Source organism: Nannobrachium achirus (genome assembly GCF_963921795.1).
Source record: "Nannobrachium achirus genome assembly, chromosome: 18".
NCBI lineage: Eukaryota > Metazoa > Chordata > Actinopteri > Myctophiformes > Myctophidae > Nannobrachium > Nannobrachium achirus.
This window is the reverse complement of record NC_137825.1, coordinates 34,415,755-34,435,599: the sequence shown is the minus strand read 5'-3', so window position 1 is coordinate 34,435,599 and position 19,845 is coordinate 34,415,755. Positions and strand designations below refer to the sequence as shown.

The following is a 19,845-nucleotide window of genomic DNA, read 5'->3' as shown; positions in this document are numbered from 1 at the left end:
TGCGGAGATATGAGCAGGGCAAAAGTGTGACGTGACGTGACGTGACGTGACGTGACGTGACGTGACGTGACTGACAGACAGGCGGTGGAGGTTTTGACAGTAAGTGCGACCTGACGGTCGCAATTAAGGCCCATTCCCACTGGGCCAGATAACAGATAAAAAAATCTCTTTCTCCAGATATTTTTCCATTCAAAGTGGATGGTAGATACAGATAAAAAAGATATTTATCTGTGGTAGATATTTTTTTTATCTGTATCTACCATCCACTTTGAATGGAAAAATATCTGGTGACAGAGATTTTTTTTATCTGTTATCTGGCCCAGTGGGAATGGGCCTTTAGTGTGACACGGCTGCGCTCTGTGGATTAATCTATGCAAGGGTTCCAAAACATTTCAGGCCATGACCCACCAAAATAATCATATTTGCACTGAATAAACATTCAAAATCTTCGCTACAATATGTTGAGGAATGAGGGCCCTATATTGTCGTGAAGGACTGGGATGAAAACCTAAATACACTCAGACCTCCCGATGGCACGAAATTGAACACCACACTGCCCCCCACATCGATACAAGGTCAATTCAATGCCGAATATCGTCATATTTAATTATTGACTGCATGAGAGTTTGTCTACATGACCTGTGCTCCCAGGGAGGTGCATGTCTAATAGCTTCACTCACTGATTGGTACGTAAAATAAATGAAACACATTCATTCATTATCATCATGAGCCAAACCCACCAATATAGTATAATTTTATGTTTTTCAAACATGTTTGAGAAATTTGGTGAGCCTGCACAGTAAAATCCTCTGTGTTAATATAACTCAGAGAGCGTACAAATGCAACCAAATGGACCATTTGGTTCCATTTGTACACTCTCTGAGTTAAACCAACGCGGAGGATTTTTGCTGCGCGCAAAGTCAAGGCAGGGGTAGAGGACATTAATCAGACCATCCCTACTGGCAGCCCGGACCATCAAGATGATCACGCACATAATAACCAAGGCCAAAGCGGCGAGGGCTAAGGCAGAGGAGAGGAGAGGAGAGGACACACAAGGGCAGGGAGGCAAAAGGCCAGACATTGAATTAGAAGGCAATTTAGAGCTAAACGAATCCCATCCCTGCATCTTAGATTTATCGCTCAGTGACAGTGGTGGTCTGCTATATGTACAGTATACCCTGCTGGGCTCCAACAAAAATGTGATTCCCATAGATACTGTACGTGTTACCTAACATAAACAAGATATGTCATGTCGACTGCATTGGGGGATAAGGAGGTGTTCCTATTTGGTGCATAACAGAGGCATGCACTGAACAGTGGAGGCTGGCAGCTGCTGTCTCCGGGCAAGTTAATCAAGGGTTCCCAAACTTTTCAGGCCGCGACCCAGCAAAATGATTATATTTCAACTGAGGAACCACCCACACCAGAGGGAGCGCACACAATGATCTGATAACACAAACCCATAAGACAAATATGGGTAAATTCTCCTTCTACATCACTGCCACCCAAGTGTGGAATTCCTTGACTACCTCCTTTAAAAAATTTAGCTCGCTGGCATCCTTCAAAACTGCCCTGAAAACTCACCTTTCAGGAGGCCAGAGAAGGAGGTAGTTATCATTTCTCCCATAGACAGGCGAGAAGTGAGCACCCCTACCCCCGGCCTTGTTTCCCCTATCCTGTACATAGTGTTTTTATAACTGCGATATTATTGTATGTTTTCTTTGCTTGCTATTTGTTGTGTTCATGAATTAAATACCGAGGGCTTCCAACGTGTTCCTTTTAGGCAGGGTGTTTAACTGTACTTGTACTATACTTCATTTCAATTGTATTGACTATACTTGTACTGTACTCCATTTTTGTCTAATAAAATAATCAATCAATCAATCAAACCCTGACAAGCACTTGGAATTGTATAGGCATTACATTTAGTTTGACTCGGTTCCACAAATAACTATATTGTGAAAATAGCAGATTTTCCTAAATAATGTTGGGACTGCCATGATGGTCTCGGCCCACAGGTTGAGGACCACTGAGCTGAATAGCATTGGTTCTTAATGTGGGGTCCATTAGACCACCAGGGCTCCTTGGGGGGGGGCAGGTGTTGATTCCAGGGGGAACGTCACCATTAATACTATATTGTTATTATGGTTGTTTATATCTAACCTTTATATTTACCATCACTTTACTTATTGCGACCGTAAGGTCGCAGTTTAGTATGAAAACCTCCACCGGCCGTCCGTCTGTCCGTCCGTCCGTCCGTCCGTCCGTCACACACGTCACACCTTTGCCCTGCTCAATGTATACGTGTAACGCCTGATACTGAGGTGATGTGTCACTGTGACATCACAGATACTGAGGTGATGTGTCACTGTGACATCACAGGTGAGATCGCAGTGATGTCAGATACTCAGAGCAGGGATCTCCATATTTAGGCATAAACAGGTGACATCACAGTGATGTCAGATACTCAGAGCAGGTATCTCCATATATGGGCATAAAATGGATTCTGTTAGGGATCTCCATACTGTATATGGGCATAAAAGGGATTAGTGATGTCAGATACTCAGAGCAGGGATCTCCATATATGGGCATAAAAGGGATTAGTGATGTCAGATACTCAGAGCAGGGATCTCCATATATGGGCATAAAAGGGATTCAGATTGAGATTCAACTTCAATGAGTAACAATGGCAAACTGTCAACTGCCCGTATGTCTTGATAATTGGTAAAACAAACTTTTGGCCTATTTGTGGCTTATCATCACATCCAACCATCTTAAGATACTCAGCTAGTGGGGAATGCTCTCTTCCCTGGTGAGAATTGCCCCTTTATATAGGGCTTGTTTGTGTATTGTATGACATCACGCCACATCATCAGCTGTGGACTTTGTGATGTCATCGTATCTCCATATATGGCCATCTCCGTATATGGAGATATAAGTCGTCCATGCCCAGGTATGGGCTGGTGAGGTCAGACTTTGTGTGATGGGTAGGTTATCTCCATATATGGATATTCAACATTCCAGGTGTAACTATGGCTGCCCGTATGACGTGAGAGGTGGAGGCTGTGATATTTGTGTTGGTCGCTTATCTCCCGATTAGGGAGTCTTACTGGTTATACAGTATCACATTATGATATGACGTGATATGTGGTAGGTTGTAGGAGGCAAGATGTCTCAACTAGACCTGATAGCTATTGTTTTGGTTACAGCCTGTCTTGTTATGCTTCAGCTACAGTGTAACTATGGTCTGATCCCCGTGCTCGTTGGCAGAACTAAAGAACCGACCTGAGTGTTATTGTACTTCTGCCCATGTACATTAAATGATAACCATCATCTATAAAATATTGTCAATATCAATGACTGATTTATCCATAATTCCACGACTACCAACAGACAGAATTATGTAATTCTGGACCAAATCTTATCTAACAGTGAATAAATAAACCTTCTTGAATTGCATCCCATGTGGCAAAGTCTTATCAAAAGTGGGTCTGTGGCCTAATTCGTATCAAATTAGTGGATCGTTGACAGAGAAAAGACTGAAGATTGTTGCTCTATATAACAACAGACCATGCAATGCATTTGTTTCTATTGCTGCATCCCCAAACTACATACAGCTGTAGAAGATAGTATCAGCACTCAAATCAGAAAGTGAACATTTGTGTACATTTCAGTACTTTCCCCCATGGGGTTGTTTGTCATTAACTGCAGTCTCACATAACAAGACAAACAAAGGCAGTTTGTTCCACCTATTACACTGTGAAGTCACCCAATAAACAATAGCGGATCGGGTTATACAGTTTAGTACAGATATATCTCTGTAATTAGGAGGGCAACAAAACTTGGATAAACACACAATCAGCCTCTCATTGTTGGTTGAGTATCTACAGGTTGACATCACAGATTAAAATCAGTTTATGCGTTTTTTTTTTTCCTATGGCACACAGTTATATTTGTCTACAAAATACTGGCTGAATTTTCTTGGCAATAACAATATTTTTCTTGTGTTTAATGTCATCTTGGGTCACATTCAATTCAATTTACGTCGTTTCAGTCTTGGGTTTTGTTAAGGCGAATTGGCAAATTTGTACCAGTTGACAGTGTTGGAAAGTAACTAAGTGCATTTACTGAAGTGATCTGTACTTAAAGGGGAAGACCACCCATTTTCAATATTGAACTATGTCATTAATATACCTTAGAGGAGTTGTGTGGAAATAGAAAAAAGTTCCCCCCCTTCTGTGTTGCCTAGAACTGGAGGATTGATTTTGGGGTTTGTATTGTAAAGTACAACTTGATGACATCACACATTGTACTTTACAATAAAAAAAAACTTTAGTGGAGTATTTTCAATACTTTTACTTCTATTCCACTACATCTCAAAGGCAGATATTGTACTTTTCCCCACTACAATTATTTGAAATCTTTAGTAACTAGGCCTACTGTAGTTACTCGCTAGATAGTTGCGTTACTCAGTTACTCATAATGTATTGCGTTACTCACAATGAGTTGTGATGCAACACATTGTGAGCTGCTATTTCTTTTAAATATTTTTACAGGCTACATTTGAAAACTTGTGAAATGGGACATTCTGCATAATGACGACTTTTTTTGGCAATACTTTTGTAATTTTACTCAAGTAAATCTTGAATACCGAACTTGTAGCCTTCAATTTCCATTCTGTCGCTTGGAGTCTTGTGTTTTGTTGAGGCGAATTGGCAAATGTTTACCAGTTGCCCGCATGCTGTCATGGACAGACCTCTGTGATTTGCTCCGTCCTTGTTAGATTCTTTGGCCACACAGCTAATGTGTTTCCAAGCAAATAAAATAAAAACGAGGACAGAAGGATGTAAACAAAACGATTAGAACAAATGGATATGTTTCATCCATTTCTCCAAGTTGGCATAGTGAAACAGGATATTATTAGCCCCACTCTATTTAGCCCATCGTCACTGTCAGACAGAAACCTCTTATCTCCATATTTAGCATCTGTGTTTTTTTCCAACTGTTTACTGTAGGCTACAGGCTTATGCATTATTGCTACTAGTGTTGACCAGTGTTGTCTCGTATTATCCTGCTAATAAACGACCGAATGTCTGTCTGTCCGATGTCTGTCTTAGGCTATAGGCCTATACACACAAGCTGACATCACTGATAGTAAACAGTGCCCAAATTTGTAGATGACTGACATCACTGATGCCGCTGCCATGGTAACAGCCGCTTGCTGAAACACTGCAGTGCCCAAATTTGGAGATAATTCAGATAAATGACATCACTGATACCGACGCCTGTACTGAGCATGCGTCACTGCCATGGTAACAGCCGCTTGCTGAAACACTAAACAGTACCCAAATTTGGAGATGACTGACATCACATAGGCCTACGTCTGGTTCTCCAACCTGGTTCTCGAACAGGCTATATTATTTATTGTAGGCCTATGTCTTACTCTTTAAATGTCAATGGAAACAAGCCACTTTGATTGATTGATTGATTGAATACTTTATCAGCAGTCGATTGCATAGGAAAAGCACAGTACTACAGTTCAGATACAAGGTCTACTAATACGATTTGAACCCAAGAAAGCACTATGGCTTAGGGTCCTTTGTACTCATTCCATGGCTTTTTGCGTGATCCTTTTCATCATACGCTATATCCTACTATTTGCAAACTGTTAATGTATTCAATCAATCAACATCCAAATGTCCTATTCTTCATCATACAAGAGTGTCACACACAAAGACACAATATACTAGTGAAAATACCAGATCTTAAAGCACACATTATGATTTTTAACTATTCTAAACTACCGGTAAAACATTTTTTTTAAACAATGATTAAAAAATGAGTGGTTTTGGACATAATAAGGTTTCCTCCTGACAGCAACTCTATATGTGCCATCATGCTGCAGTGACTGTGTTCTGTAAGGTCATTTCAGGACACATGTGGGCACTGGGCAGACCTAGGAAATGAATAGTCACACTCTTATAGAGTAATATAGCCACCAAAACATATATATGGGGGGGAAAAAACACAATAGTTCTTAATTATAGTTCGTTTTATAAATAATTCGTCAGTGCCATATTATAACACAAGGTTATATCAGGTTTATTTGCGTCACACACTGTCACGTGTAAATAGTTTCACAACGACTCATTCACACATCCCATGTCCTGGGGGGACGTTAAACCTCTTTGTTAGAATCGTCGCCTGTCGCCCTGACAACCGGGTTCTAGCCAATCACAGCGCGACGCGGCGTCCCTCCGGAGCATGGGGTGTGACCTGGGAAGTGATCCAGTGTGAGCGGTGAGGTCGGAATGGCGGCTCGCTGCATGTGAAGGACTTCACAACAACACAAGCCGGCTTCACAGCAAGAGGAATATGATGAAAATATGTTCATAACGCCATGTAGCAGACTGCCGGGTAAATAACCGCCATGTTATGTTATGGTTTGAAATGCTATAAAGGCATTTCTGACGTTTGAATGAGCCATGAAGATAACATTTAGCCTCACTGTGCTAACTTTAGCATAGTCAGCTGTCAGTGAGGTTATCTATGACCTTATGTCAACTACCTTTAAATACACACTCCGTACGTGACAATAACATTAACAACACGTCACGGAGGGTTTATTTATCAAGGTTGTCCGGTGTTGAATATAATGTCAAATGTTGTCTCGCAACGAAAGGACATGAACTGTTTATGCCACATGAAGCAGTGCTTTTTGATAATGCATCATATTGGTAATACTATACTTATAACTCTATAAATACTACACGGACCTTATGAGAATGTTAACTGTTTAACATGCATCATCTTTAAACCGCACGATTTACATTTAGCCTAGATTTGATGTAGTTATTATCATGTTATGTGACTTAATAGTCTAATGTCACATGTAGCAGTTTGATTGATTGATTGATTGAAGGCTTTATTAGAAGTTTGCATAGGAAAATGTACAGATTCATGACGGTACAGTTCACTGGTACAAGGTCTACTAAAAGGAGATCCATGAAAAGACTAAGCTTATTTCAACAGGAAACCATTTAAGTATCTCATATAACATTGAATGACAGACAAATAGAACACAGTACTATGCAGTAGACATGTAAAGAAAAAAAGAAAGAAAAAGAAAACAGTAGGTCTATACAATCAGTAAGTACAGTATATACAATATATACAAGGAAGGGGCAGGTAACAGTAAGTCTAAACAATCAGTATGTACAGTATATACAAGGAAGGGGCAGGGAGGGTAGGGTTGGGCTAGGTTTTTACCAGTTGTGAACGGCTGCTGCCTGTAAGTGGTTTTTTAGGGCAATTTTAAAGGATGCTAGTGATCCACACTCTTCTGTGCTTTTTCATGAAACACAGCTATGTGTTTGTGTACAAATACTGGCTGCATCTTCTTGGCAATAACAATATTTTATTTGTATTTAATGTGACTATTTCAATGTCAAGTGCAATGCTAATTGGAATTGGTGTCTACATTATGTCTCAACTACAGTACTTTCCCCAAATGGCCAGTAAACAAGCTCACATCTTGTCATATACAACTGTAGTATGCTAACTGGTTAGTGTACTATATACTAGCTTTGTGTGGTTTAACATTTTAAGTGATGTTCTCAGGGTTTTTTCATTTTTTGAAATGGTTCCTAGAAAGGTCTGTAACTCCTGAGAGTGTACAAAATACAAATGGAACCAAATTAACCCCTGCGGTGCATTTGATGCCATTTTTACACTCAGAGTTCTGGGGGTCCTTGAAATTAAACCGATTTGAGCCACAGACCACCATGTGATGAGATTTTGCCTCTCATACCCCAAACTTTAAATATGTTGTTATCGTTGGTGGAGATTCTGTCCCCAATTCCATGCTTTATTGATGTGTTACCATAGGGATGGCAACTCTTCTACATTCTCTAATTGTGTAGACTTGAGTAAATTAAGTAATATATGCAGATGTTAAACAACCCGTATGGGTCCATTTGGTTTCATTTCACACTCTCAAGAGCTAAAGATCTATAAGGGTCCATTTGGTTACCAACTCTCCATCATTAGCTGAGGACCACCTGGAACCCCCTCAAGGACCTCTGGTGAAAAAACACTGCTTTAACGAAGTACTTATTTTTGTTTTACCTTGCACGTCGTCTTCTTTTTTCCAGGTCTGGTTGGTACCAGCGTGAACCAGAAACTGGTTAGAAATGTCCTTCTCAGGAGTCAGCAGAACGCCCGCCGCCTCATCCAGCTGTACAACAGAGACCCGTCCAAATGGGTCACGTACCAGCATCTGAACTTCCTCAAACGACAGGTAACATTCTACTGGTGTTTTTTAAAGTCACTGCTACCGGTGTTGCCAGATTTCTCAAGAGAAACAAGGCAGTCACGTCTATGAAAACGACAAGCCCAAAAGAAGCGGCCTTTCACTAGGCAACATGAGTTCAAGCACGTACACACATACCACACCCACTGCCACTGGCTTAAACTATTTTCAGGTGGTTCACGGACAAAATCCATATTAACTCATTTACTGCGACAATTAAAAATCAACTTTCCGGTTTCGGACGCCACAATGTTTGTACCTTTTAACGTGGTCTCGTGCGTGTTCATAGTTCACGATGGTGCACAAATCGTGCACGACGCGTGTGCAAGCCGTTCGCAAACACAAAAAAACATTTGAATCCGAGCTTCCGCTCTCAAGTTGTTGTATCTGTACTTGTATGGATATGTGTGACAATAAACCTGAACCTGAACCTGAACCTGAGTTAGCCTCAGCAGTGTTTACAAAGTAAGCAAACAGAAAGAGTACAGAGAAACGGCTTGCTCCAGCAATTTTTTTAAAATACAACACAAAGTCGCTTATAATAAGCGTACTTGGCAACACTGGTCAGTGCAGTATGCAGCAGGATGACTTGAATGGTTTACAAAACAAACGTGCAGATATTTCATTATGTTTTGCTTTGTGTTTCTTTGCGACAGAGCTGTCTTTGTTACAGTTCTCAGGACCTGGGTTAATCGGGTTCGTCTCTGTTTAGTTTACACACGCAACCGTGTTGCCAAATATGCGACAGCATCATACAATTTGCAGATGACATCATATCACTCACCAGTGATTGGACTGTCTGGGACTGCTGAAGCACTGCAACTTTTTTTAATGGTGTGAAATGTTATCTTATTATTCTACTACTCTGCCACCAAACATGTGGAATGCCCTGACACCATCCTTTAAAGCTATACTGTTTAAGTTGCTAAACTAGTGGTCAGTAGCAGTATAGCAAACCGTGGTCGCATCTGCATTTTTCTGCTGCTTTTCGCCGCGGACCGGGCCTCAGACCACTGCGTCCGCCTGCACCTCGCTGAGATGAATCTGTAGAGGGGTCTCGCATCCCTCTCCGACCAGGCATTCTCCTACACCAGACCAGAGTAATGCTGTTAATGCTGTTGTTATGTTGAGGCAAGCTACTTCCTGAGAAGACGGCAATACGCGCTGTGATTGGCCGGTAGTTTATGATCCGCGCTGTGATTGGCCGGTAGTGTATGATCTGGGAGATACGTATACGGAATGATGCAGATGACGTAATTTTGCCGGGAAATGCAGTCCCGGTCACGGCAACACGACGGGCTCAGCAGAAAACATATAAAGAAAAGGCTTTTGGGGCTGAAATGAACAGAGTGGGTGTTCTAAAACTTTAGCGATTTAATAGTTAGGACAATTTTAAGATTTGTTTTATTAAAAAAGTTACATAATATAGCTTTAAAGGAAGTGTAATACACAGGATTAAGTGGTTAATCAGACTCATCGATGTAGTTGATTATAAAAATTTGAGACTAAGTCGTTTTTTTGGTTTTAAATATCGGTTTTGATATATTCAGCCTTATGTCATCCTGTACTGTATATTGTGTACAGTATGTAATGCACACTATACATATGAGTGCATTGCAGTCTGCACTCTGACACATAAACATTTAACAAGGGATTAAAGTGCACAATGTCGGCGTGTGTCGACCGCATCATCCACATAAGGTAAACTGACACTGTTATATGACACCTTATTGCAGCAAGCACCTTACAAAATTCATCCGTTTACAATTTATTAGTGAAGGCTGTTTGACATTGAACGATGGGCTTTACAAGTTGTGAACTTGCAGATTGTAGAAGTATTAACACAGGCTTTATCACGGTGAACAAAGTGTTCCCATCTGTCATCTTCTTGCCGTTTTCTCTTCCAGTATGTCGCCAAAAGCAACAACGAGCTTCACCAGCGAGCCATCCCCAAACAGGCGCTGGTCCTGACCATCGTGGACGAGAGGGACGACATCGTGGTCAGGCAGGTGCAGCACGTGCCGACCCTCGCCCCCTCGGTCGCCGCGGACCTCGAGCGCCCACAACCGGAGGAGGTCACCTCCAGTAGTGACATGGTAGTGACACAGCCTGCTGCAACGTCGTCATCGGCCCTAAACCCCGTCCCTGTGGAGACCGCATTACAGGTAGGGATGGGACGAGACGAAAATTTAATTTCAACATTATTGTGACCAAAGAAATCGCTATTTCGCCATAATCAAAATATCCTCGACATCCATTATCCTGGGGCGGAATATTTGGAATATAAAAAATTGGTGATCTGCAAGCTCGTAACACGTTGTGATTGGCTATTTTTTGGCATAGAAATTTGGTAGAGCGTGATTTCTTTTATTTTTATCGAGTACGTTATTTCCAGGTCTGTTTTACCAATTATAGAGGGTTTAAATCAGGGGTGGGCAATTATTTTTTCCATGGGGCCACATGAACAACAGAAAATAATGCTCCCGCAAGATGTGCTCCCTGCAAACTAAACACACAGCTTTACCTCCGACTTCAGTAAATAAATACTTAGCAGTCCAATTTTTGTTGAAAACCCGGCATTTGGCATCGATTTTTCTTCTTTTAGCCACTTCAGCCATTTTTGATGGGTAAGGTAAGGCAGGTCGTCTTGACAAGTGACCAGTCTGACCACCTGCTTGTTATTGAGACATCCAATGATCACACACACATGCTGATGTATGCATTGCGTCCATATGTACGTGAATAAAAAACGTAAAAATAAAAGAAATGCAGTAAAATTAGAGGATGTGTTAATTTGCCACTAACCCTACAAGGGCCGGTCAGAGTGAACCAAAGGGCCACACAATGCCCAGGTCTGGTTTAAATGGTACCGGATATGCAGCTCGGCAAATTAAGGTGAATTGATCCCAGTGCACAACGGAGGATAGTTTCACGATGAATTTAAATCTCCACCATACGACTATTGTGTATTTTTTTTATCACGATAAATAATAATAGCGATTATCGTCCCATCCCTAATTACAGGCCACGCCTGCTGCTGTGTCCGGGGTGGAGGCGGGTACTGGTACCCAGGTGTTGGAGACTCCCCATGTGGTCGTGGAGACAGAAGAGGCCCGTCAGGCCCGTCTGGACAGACAGTGGAAGCAGCTGAAGGTGGAGCTGTCCGATCTGCCAGACGTGTACGCCAGGCTGGCCAAGATCAAACTCACAGGTAGAGCATGTATTATTGTTGCTGTCGTCGCACAAAAACCTCCTATGTTCGCATTGTATCTTTTTGTGTTTTTTCACCGTAAATTAACACCCTACTTGATCATACTACAGCGTCACACAAAAGCATCAAACGTTTTGAGCTAATGGATCTGCTACTTTTGATATTTTTTAATTGGAGTCCTGAAAAGTAAAAGGCAGTGGCTCAGGGGTAGAGTTGCCGTCTTAGAACATGGAGGGTTCCCGAAGAGTTCCCAGTTCGATCCCGGGCTCCCCCAGAGTTAGTGTTGAAGAGTCCTTGAGACTCTGAACCCCTAGTTGCTCCTGGTGAGCAGGTTGGTTTTACATGGTTTCCTCTGCCATAGGCGTATGAATGTGTGGGTGAATGTAATGCACATCTCTGTAAAGTGCCTTGGACTATGGCGTTATATAAAATGCACCATAAAAGAAAAGAAAAACATTTAAAAAAGAAAAGAAAAAAAGCAGCAGATGTACAAGCTCGCAGCAAGGCACAAAGTGACATTAAAGATGAGATAGTTCGATTTTTCTAAATAATACTTGTGGTTAGATCACATCGCATGTTGTTTGTATAATGGGACTAATCTGCGCTTGACAGCGCTTGACAAAGTATACAATAGATAATTTAATTCTCGAGGTTCAATAACAACATGGATTTGTTTGTTCGATACTAATTCCATAACTGCATATTTCTTATGTGCTTTTCTTTCGAGGGTGACAGCTATAATTTCATTATGTTACAGGATGGGGAATAAGACCGGCTGGGACGATATTTGCCTGTGCTGTTTTGTGAATGAACAGACCACCTCACTAGAGACTGTCTCATGAAAAAGATCCTCAAATTAACAGAAACTAGAACCCTGATATCTCAATCATAGAATCTATTACTGTGTTTTAAAAGGAACTAGAAAAAGTGCTCATCTGAGCACAGGTCTCCACCAGGTCAATTATGTTTGTTGTGGGCGTGCCATGCATGGTATTTATTGAGTGATCATCGATCGAGGTGATCCGTCTTCACCAAAAATATCATGTGTAACGATTTGTAGCGATATAAAAAAAAGGTTTGTTTCACATAAGTCGACCTTCTGGTGGCACTATGAAAGGCAGATTAGAAAAATACAGGCCAGACGTTCTTTGGCCTCTAGGGAATGAGGCTGATTTGAAGATTTTCAAGCTGGCATTTCCTCCTCTGCCTAGCGGAATTGTGCGTGCACAGTTTCACCGCAATCGGACGCCGTGTTCTTGATTTGCAGCATTTTGTTCAAAACGGAGCTCTCCCACAAACTTGGGCCAATCAGGACGGCATATGAAAAAACTGAAAGGCCTGTTTTTCTCTCCCCATTTCCTGTCAGTCTACTGTCCTGTCAATAAAGACATAAAAGTCCAAAAACATATCTTTCTCTGTGTGGTTCCAGCACTGGTGGTTGCGACTGCATCGGCGGGCTATGCCATGGCTCCGGTGCCCTTTGACCCCGTCATCTTCTTTATAACCTCTCTGGGAACAGGCCTGGCCTCCTGCACTGCCAACTCCATCAACCAGGTGAGTCACATGACCGTTTCTCAAACCTTCACATTTCAAGGTCTCCCCATAACTCTGACAGTGTACAAATGGAACCAAATGAACCCTAACGGGTTCATTTGGTTCCATTTGTACACTGTCAGAGTTACAGACTTTGTATGGGTCCCAGAGTCCCTGGGACCCACTTTGAGAACCACTGAGTCACCTGACACTACCGTCATCTCACATTCAGAGGACAATGAACATGTGCTGTGGTGGAAAAAGTACTCAGATTCTGTACTTAAGTAAAAGTGTCAGTACTGCAATGTAGAAATACTCTGTCACAAGTAAAGGTCCGGTAATCAAGTAAAAGTACAAAAGTATTGGCAGAATATACTTAAAGTACCAAAAGTAAACTATTAGCAGATCTACAAGCAAATGGACGAAATGTATATACTGTAGGGTTGAAGTGGTTAATGTAGGTTTAAAAAAATAATAATCACAATCTACAAAGTAACCAGTAAACTGATGTTTTCAAATAAATGTAGTGGAGTAAAAGTACAATAGACACACAATAGACATACAATAGAAGTAAAAGTAGTGGAATTGGAAATGCTCAACTAGGTACAAATACCTAAAAGTTTTACTTGAGTACAGTGCTCGAGTACAAGTACTTAATTCTGTAAAATCACTGATGAACATCATGTGTTTCTCACTGTGTCACTGTTAATGATTGCATGTGTTTTATAGTGAGGTGTGAGTGTGTTACCGGTAGAGTCTTTGTATAATGTTTTATTATATTATGCATCGTTCTGTTCCTTTGCACACCGCACCCACTTATACTCTAGTCTAGCACACAGCGTTTTCGGAGCAAGATTTGATCGACCCTGGTCTCTGTCACCTATTTATGATGGCTTGGATGTTATCTGTGTATGACGTTATCATGATGCTATGAGGCTACGTGATGGCGACAGTAGCTCAGGAGATGCAGTACAAGCCGTCTTGAAATCAGAAGGTTCTCTGTTTGATTCATGGCTCTTCCTGGCAGCGTGTCCTTGAGCAAGACATGATTTAACCACGTGACTTAACACAATTTGTTTTATCAAGTTCCCACTTCTACTCAGTACTCTGTAGTTCTCGTTTTAGTTTTGCACATTTGGTTCTTTTCAGAGATCTAAGCGACGTGCTGTGTGTGCTGTGTAACATATTTGACAGGTTCTTGATGTGTTTCCATTACACCAGGGCTCTGTTTCAGTCAGATAAGGTTCTCACTTCTCAGAACCTAATTTGGGCCTTGCTCAGTAGACATTACTAACCTGAGTTGTCGGAGCCCATGGGAGCAGCAAGCAGTAAGTACTGTTGCTCTGGATCTGTATTTTTAAAATGGCTGTGGAAATGTTTCTGTTGATCACAAGAGGAATAACATAGGCGGCAGTTTTGATGGCGTGGCGCCTAAGAGACGAGCTGTCTAGAACAAGGGTCTTCAACAGGGGGTCCTCAGAGTTACTACAGGGGGTCCTCCAAATCTTGTGATAGAACTTTTTTTTCTTTTTATATTAACCACTTGACCATATTCTTATTCTGAGAACTTAAGCTAAAAATAGCAGATCTACAAGCTCACAACGCCTCGTAGTATCAAAGAGTTTGGAGCTTTTGGTGTGTAGACTAAGTACAGAGTGAAAGGTCAAGTTACGTATTGATGCGGTTCAAGAGTTTAAATATCTGAAAACACTAATTGACATGAATCCAAAATACACTGACAATTGTGCTGTCAAACGATGAAACTATATGGAATCTATGAAATGGCTGTTGGGGTCCCTGCTTCATTTCTCTCTCAACTAAGGGGACCTTGGCCTTGAAAACGGCCTGGTCTAGAAAAAAACCCTGCCAAATTTGTGTGTCCGTCTGTATGATTCCAAACGAGACCGGTGACCGATGTCACCAATATGACATCAGAGAACCACAGAAATCAAACATTGAGCAGCCGGGAATGGGTTCCGTTACATTTGGAACCGTTTCCTGAACCGGTATCATCACACTGTCAGAGCTTGCATGTGGATGTCTGCTGTAAAATTGCAATACCGGTGGTTCTCAAATATTTTTATTTCAAGGAGCACCATAGCTCTGAGAATGTACGGGTCCATTTGCTTCCATTTCTACTCTCTCGTAGTACTAGTCCTGTAAGGGTCCATTTGCAACCCCCTATAGGAATAGTTAAAGAGAACTGCTAAGGAATCGGACCTGTTCTAAAGGATCCCAACCCGAAAGAGATGCCACACTGTTATTTTGTTTATGACATACAGTACCTCCCCTTCATGATTTGGTTCTGGTTATCATGGAAACATAAACACAAAACAATCACAGTCAGAACTTGACAGGTTCTGGCAGGTTTCAAGTAATGGAAGGTTTTGACTTACATAGTGGAAAAGACCCTAGTCTCTCCAGATTATGGTTTGCACATATATCCTACTCCATCTTTGCTGTCGTGAGGAATGCATAAGCCAGCAGAACATTATAATTTGTTAGTTATTAGTGAGAAGAATGAAAGACACGCTTCAATTAATCAAATTAAATGAGTGGCCAAATTGTAGTTACATCTGTAGTTAACTTTTCATAACCTTTCACATAACTAAACACTTGAGATCGAAGCTATGGGTTTTATTGCACAATTTCTTGTTAATCTGTAAAGAAGTTCGTAAAGAAGACATGTCAGTCCCGAGTTGCCGTGGTAATAATGAGGGCTTATCCAGGTAAATGTGCTACAGAAAAACAAACATTTCTGGGGTTTGTTCACTCAATGCTAGTCCCAGTGCTTCTGTTTGCATCATAATCCTGAAGCGATGCAGCACGGTTAAATTGCTTGCTAATGTTCTCAAACAGACTTCTCGTGATTCAATAATAATCGTAAAAACAACACTGGCAAAGTTTAAACAGAGTTTAATCCACCATTTCAGTCCAATAATGAGCCTTTAATACCTTTTTTTATTTTTGACTTTTTGTGTTTTACTACGGGGAGAAAAATGAGAGCTCTTGTCAGTGCTGGCAAAGATAGCTATTGGTTTTGTAATGCGTAATAGAGCTTCAGCGCGCGCTGTGCAAACACAAACTCGCTTGTTGACAGACGCCTGCATCCACAGTTGTCCCTGTGCCGTGCTCTTCATGTTGTTCTTGAAAACACCGCAGCAGAAGCCAGCCGTTTGACCTGCGTGCCACATTCCTCTTTCGCTGCGCATCTCAAAAATGCATTTAGAAGAAGACTGTAATAATGCTGTTATTATTTCCCCCGCTGAAAGGATTCTTTTTTTCGCAACTATAAATAAAGAAGAGCCAGTTGCGCGCCCCGGACACTTAAAATGCCAGGAATAATCGGGGCCTCCCTCTTGTTGCCTGGTGTTGACGTTGTGCATTGGAATGCCCTGTCCGTGACTTAGGAATATTAGTTTAATGGGTGACTTCTCCCTCAGACCCCGGATTGAACTCCACTTAGCAGCGTCCTTGGCCTGTAATTTGGCAAGGGCCCTGATTACACTGCAGGTTCCTGCCCTGAGGCCAACACGCACCCCACCCCCCCTCCGGCTAACCCTCGACAGCCAAGTTCTAAGACCCCGCCTCTAGGGATGGGACGATAAGCGATATTATCGTTTATCGTGATAAAATCGTATAATCGATAATCGTATCGTGGAGATTTATTTTTTCGTGATATCGTCCTCCGTCATGCACTGGGATCAATTCACCTTTTATTTGCCGAGCTGCATATCCGGTACCACATAAACCCTCTATAATTGGTAAAAAAGTACTTCATATATGTACCTGATGCAGTCTTTTTTTCACTCTATCAGATGTCTTTGCCAAAAAATAGCAGATCTACAAGCTCACAATGCGTCACAACGTGACGTGTTGTGAGCTTGTAGATTGGCTATTTTTAAATGTTCCACCCCAGGATAATGGATTTTGATTATCGCGATAATATCGTAAAATCGCGATTTCTTTTGTCACAATAATCGTGACGTGACATTCTCATATCGTCCCATCCCTACCCGCCTCCCTCGTTCGCGACCGGAGCAGGAGTGCTCAACGAGGTCAAACCCCAAACCTGCAATTTGTCCCGGCAATCATCCTCTCTTGGACCTGACCTAATGTTCAGTCAACGTACTTATTTTTCCTTTTATGTTGTCACGTCAAGGAGCGAGGCGGGGCGGGCGGGCGGCTGAGAGGTGACGTCTCTGGATATGAATGTGCAAATGTTTGCCTTTTATTGCGAGGCTCTGAATAGCGTCAATCAATCCCATCCTCTCAGGCTTGTACGATCGCATTGTCTCGTGATTGACGCGGAGCCGCGCCGTGCTTTCTGTCTCTCTTGTGTACTTCTACCTTTTACACCGTATAACAGGTGTGTAAATATCCTTCACAGGAATGAAAGAAATGCCCTCCTCCTTCCCCTCTTAGACGGAGGAGGAGGAGGGAGGGTGGTGGCCCCCCATAGGGATGGGACGATAAGCGATATTATCGTTTATCATGATAAAAAACGCTCACGATAATCGTATCGTGGAGATTTAATTTAACGTGAAATCGTCCTCCGTCAGGCACTGGGATCAATTCACCTTTTATTTGCAGAGCTGCATATCCGGTACCATTAACCCTCTATAATTGGTAAAAGGTACTTATACGTAGGCCTACTTGAAACTTGCGACGCGTTGTGAGCTTAAGGATCTTTTTGGCAAATGTTCCCCCCCAGAATAATGGATTTTGATTATCGCAATAATATTGTAAATTGCAATTTGTCACAATAATCGCGATATGAAATGATCATATCGTCCCATCCCTAGTGGTGGCCCCCCGACAACACCCGATCTCAAGAAGTTCACGGTGTTGAGCGATGTGAGAGGCGGCAGCCACAGCACACATACCCCGGGTGTCCCTTTATCTGCGGGCCCACCCTCAAATCACTTCTGTCAGTCTTCATTTTCTCCCGCCGACCGAGCCCGGGGGCTAGGATACGATCTGTGGCCCCATCTTTCATTCAGGGAAGGTCATTTTCCTTTCAACGTCTCCCTTCTGGTCCCCAGTTGTGAGCCCCCCCCCCTCTCTCTCCACCCACCCACGCCTCCACCCACTCCCTTCAAGCAAGCTCTGGTTTTAAAAGCCTGGGGCTTCGGTGAAGGTGATGTTCAGAGGAGGGCCGGGGTCAAAACTATAAACTGTTGCAAATTATTCTTGGTTTTGTTTTCACCTGCTGGGGTTTACCAGACGAGTGGAGAGTTACACTAGAGGCCTTTGAATTTTAAATGCATTTACGGTATTTAGTTATATGCATATTCCATGCATTTTTTGTTGCTTCTTTGTCTGTAACTGAATCTGGGCCGTGTGGGGCGACCAACCAACAGGTCCAGAGACACATCGTTATTCGATTTTATCATGGGTCACAATTTCATTTGATCACTATTCTTCTATATGTTCATGAAGAGTTTTTTATAAATGTTGCTCTTGTATTTACCGTCATTAAAAAGTTATTTTTTCTTATGAAAACACTAGCTATACAAAAAACAACAGCCAGTAAACCTATTTGACTTGATCAACATAAATTGATAAAGTGGGTACTTTTTATGTAGATCATTCCAATACTTTTGAACTTTTGTGGCATCTGCTGAGCTGTAAGTTCATGTAGATCGACCAGAATTTAATTGTCATCAGAATGGCAATTCTTGGCGTTAATGACTCAATACAGATCGACCGTGTCAAAAAGATTGTTCGCTGAATCGATTTTCTTCCCCCACCCCTAGGCGTGTACCCCCAACACACATGCCTTTGAGCCCCTCATTGTATCCTCCTACATAACGTGCCAAACCCTTCCATATGGCACCCAGGTAAACTTGAAACAAACCATAAAAAAAGTAGTTCAAAGAATCTCGCTGATCACTGGGCTGGACCGTGTGTGATCCGATTGGTTAAGAGCGGGGGGCTTTAGGGTGCGGTCACTTTTTGAAACGGCGATGTTGTTTGATCTGATTGGTTAAGAAAAGAGCGCAAGGCTTTTGGGTGCGGCCACACACACTTCTGAACCGGTAATGTCGGACATTTAAGGAGTCAGAGAGAGGGATGGAGGTAGTATTACAGTGAATAGGGACAAATGGGCACGCTGTTTATTTGCGTTTGAAGAGCTCTTGTCTTTGAAGTCTTAATGGGGAGGAACATTACAGGTCAGTGGTGCACTTGGGGCTCACATTAAGTCCTGTAAAAAAGATGTACAAAGCAGAAGAGGCCTGGCCCAAATGTCAGCGTTGATAAGCAAGGCCATGTGCTAATGACATCCGGCGCAGGATTTCTGGAGTATACCGAAAACAAAAGTCTTCTTCTGCTTTTTAACCTATTGGTTGCTATTATACTTGTCTGCAAGCTCACAGTGAGTCACATGCTGACACATCGTAAGCTTGTAGATAAGTTATTTTCACTAATTTATAGGGATGCACAGACTAATCAGCTGTACGTCGGTATTGGCCGATGCTCGCCTTGACTGGGATCGGCCTATTGCCAAATAAGATTATTCATCGATGTCAGTGGCAGATTCTTTTTTGATCCGTTTCATGAATCTGTATATGATTTTTTTTTTGTCTTCGTCTGCCTTTATTCATCTGTAGCCTAAATAATGATTGAATTTGTGCTAATTAAAATATAGTGTGATGAAGGGCTAAAAGACGTTTAAAAGTGTTAACGTTTTACATACTGTATTTGTTTCCCTGGCACAAAGTGGGGAATGAATAACAACAAAACCAAAACGAACAAACGGCTCGCAGCCAAATGATTATTTAACCCA

General features: G+C 41.9%; 1 protein-coding gene across 1 annotated transcript in view; it reads left to right on the top strand.

Annotated features, from left to right (window-relative positions):
* The first annotated feature begins 6,302 nt into the window (after window positions 1–6,302).
* Window positions 6,303–19,845, top strand: part of cox10 (cytochrome c oxidase assembly factor heme A:farnesyltransferase COX10) — a 95,215-nt gene continuing 81,672 nt past the window's right edge. The window contains exons 1-5 of the mRNA XM_080747715.1: window positions 6,303–6,417; window positions 8,154–8,299; window positions 10,219–10,476; window positions 11,336–11,522; window positions 12,952–13,076. Of these exons, the coding sequence (XP_080603841.1) occupies window positions 6,387–6,417; window positions 8,154–8,299; window positions 10,219–10,476; window positions 11,336–11,522; window positions 12,952–13,076 (747 nt within the window). The 5' untranslated portion in view covers window positions 6,303–6,386. The remainder of the gene's footprint in view (window positions 6,418–8,153; window positions 8,300–10,218; window positions 10,477–11,335; window positions 11,523–12,951; window positions 13,077–19,845) is intronic.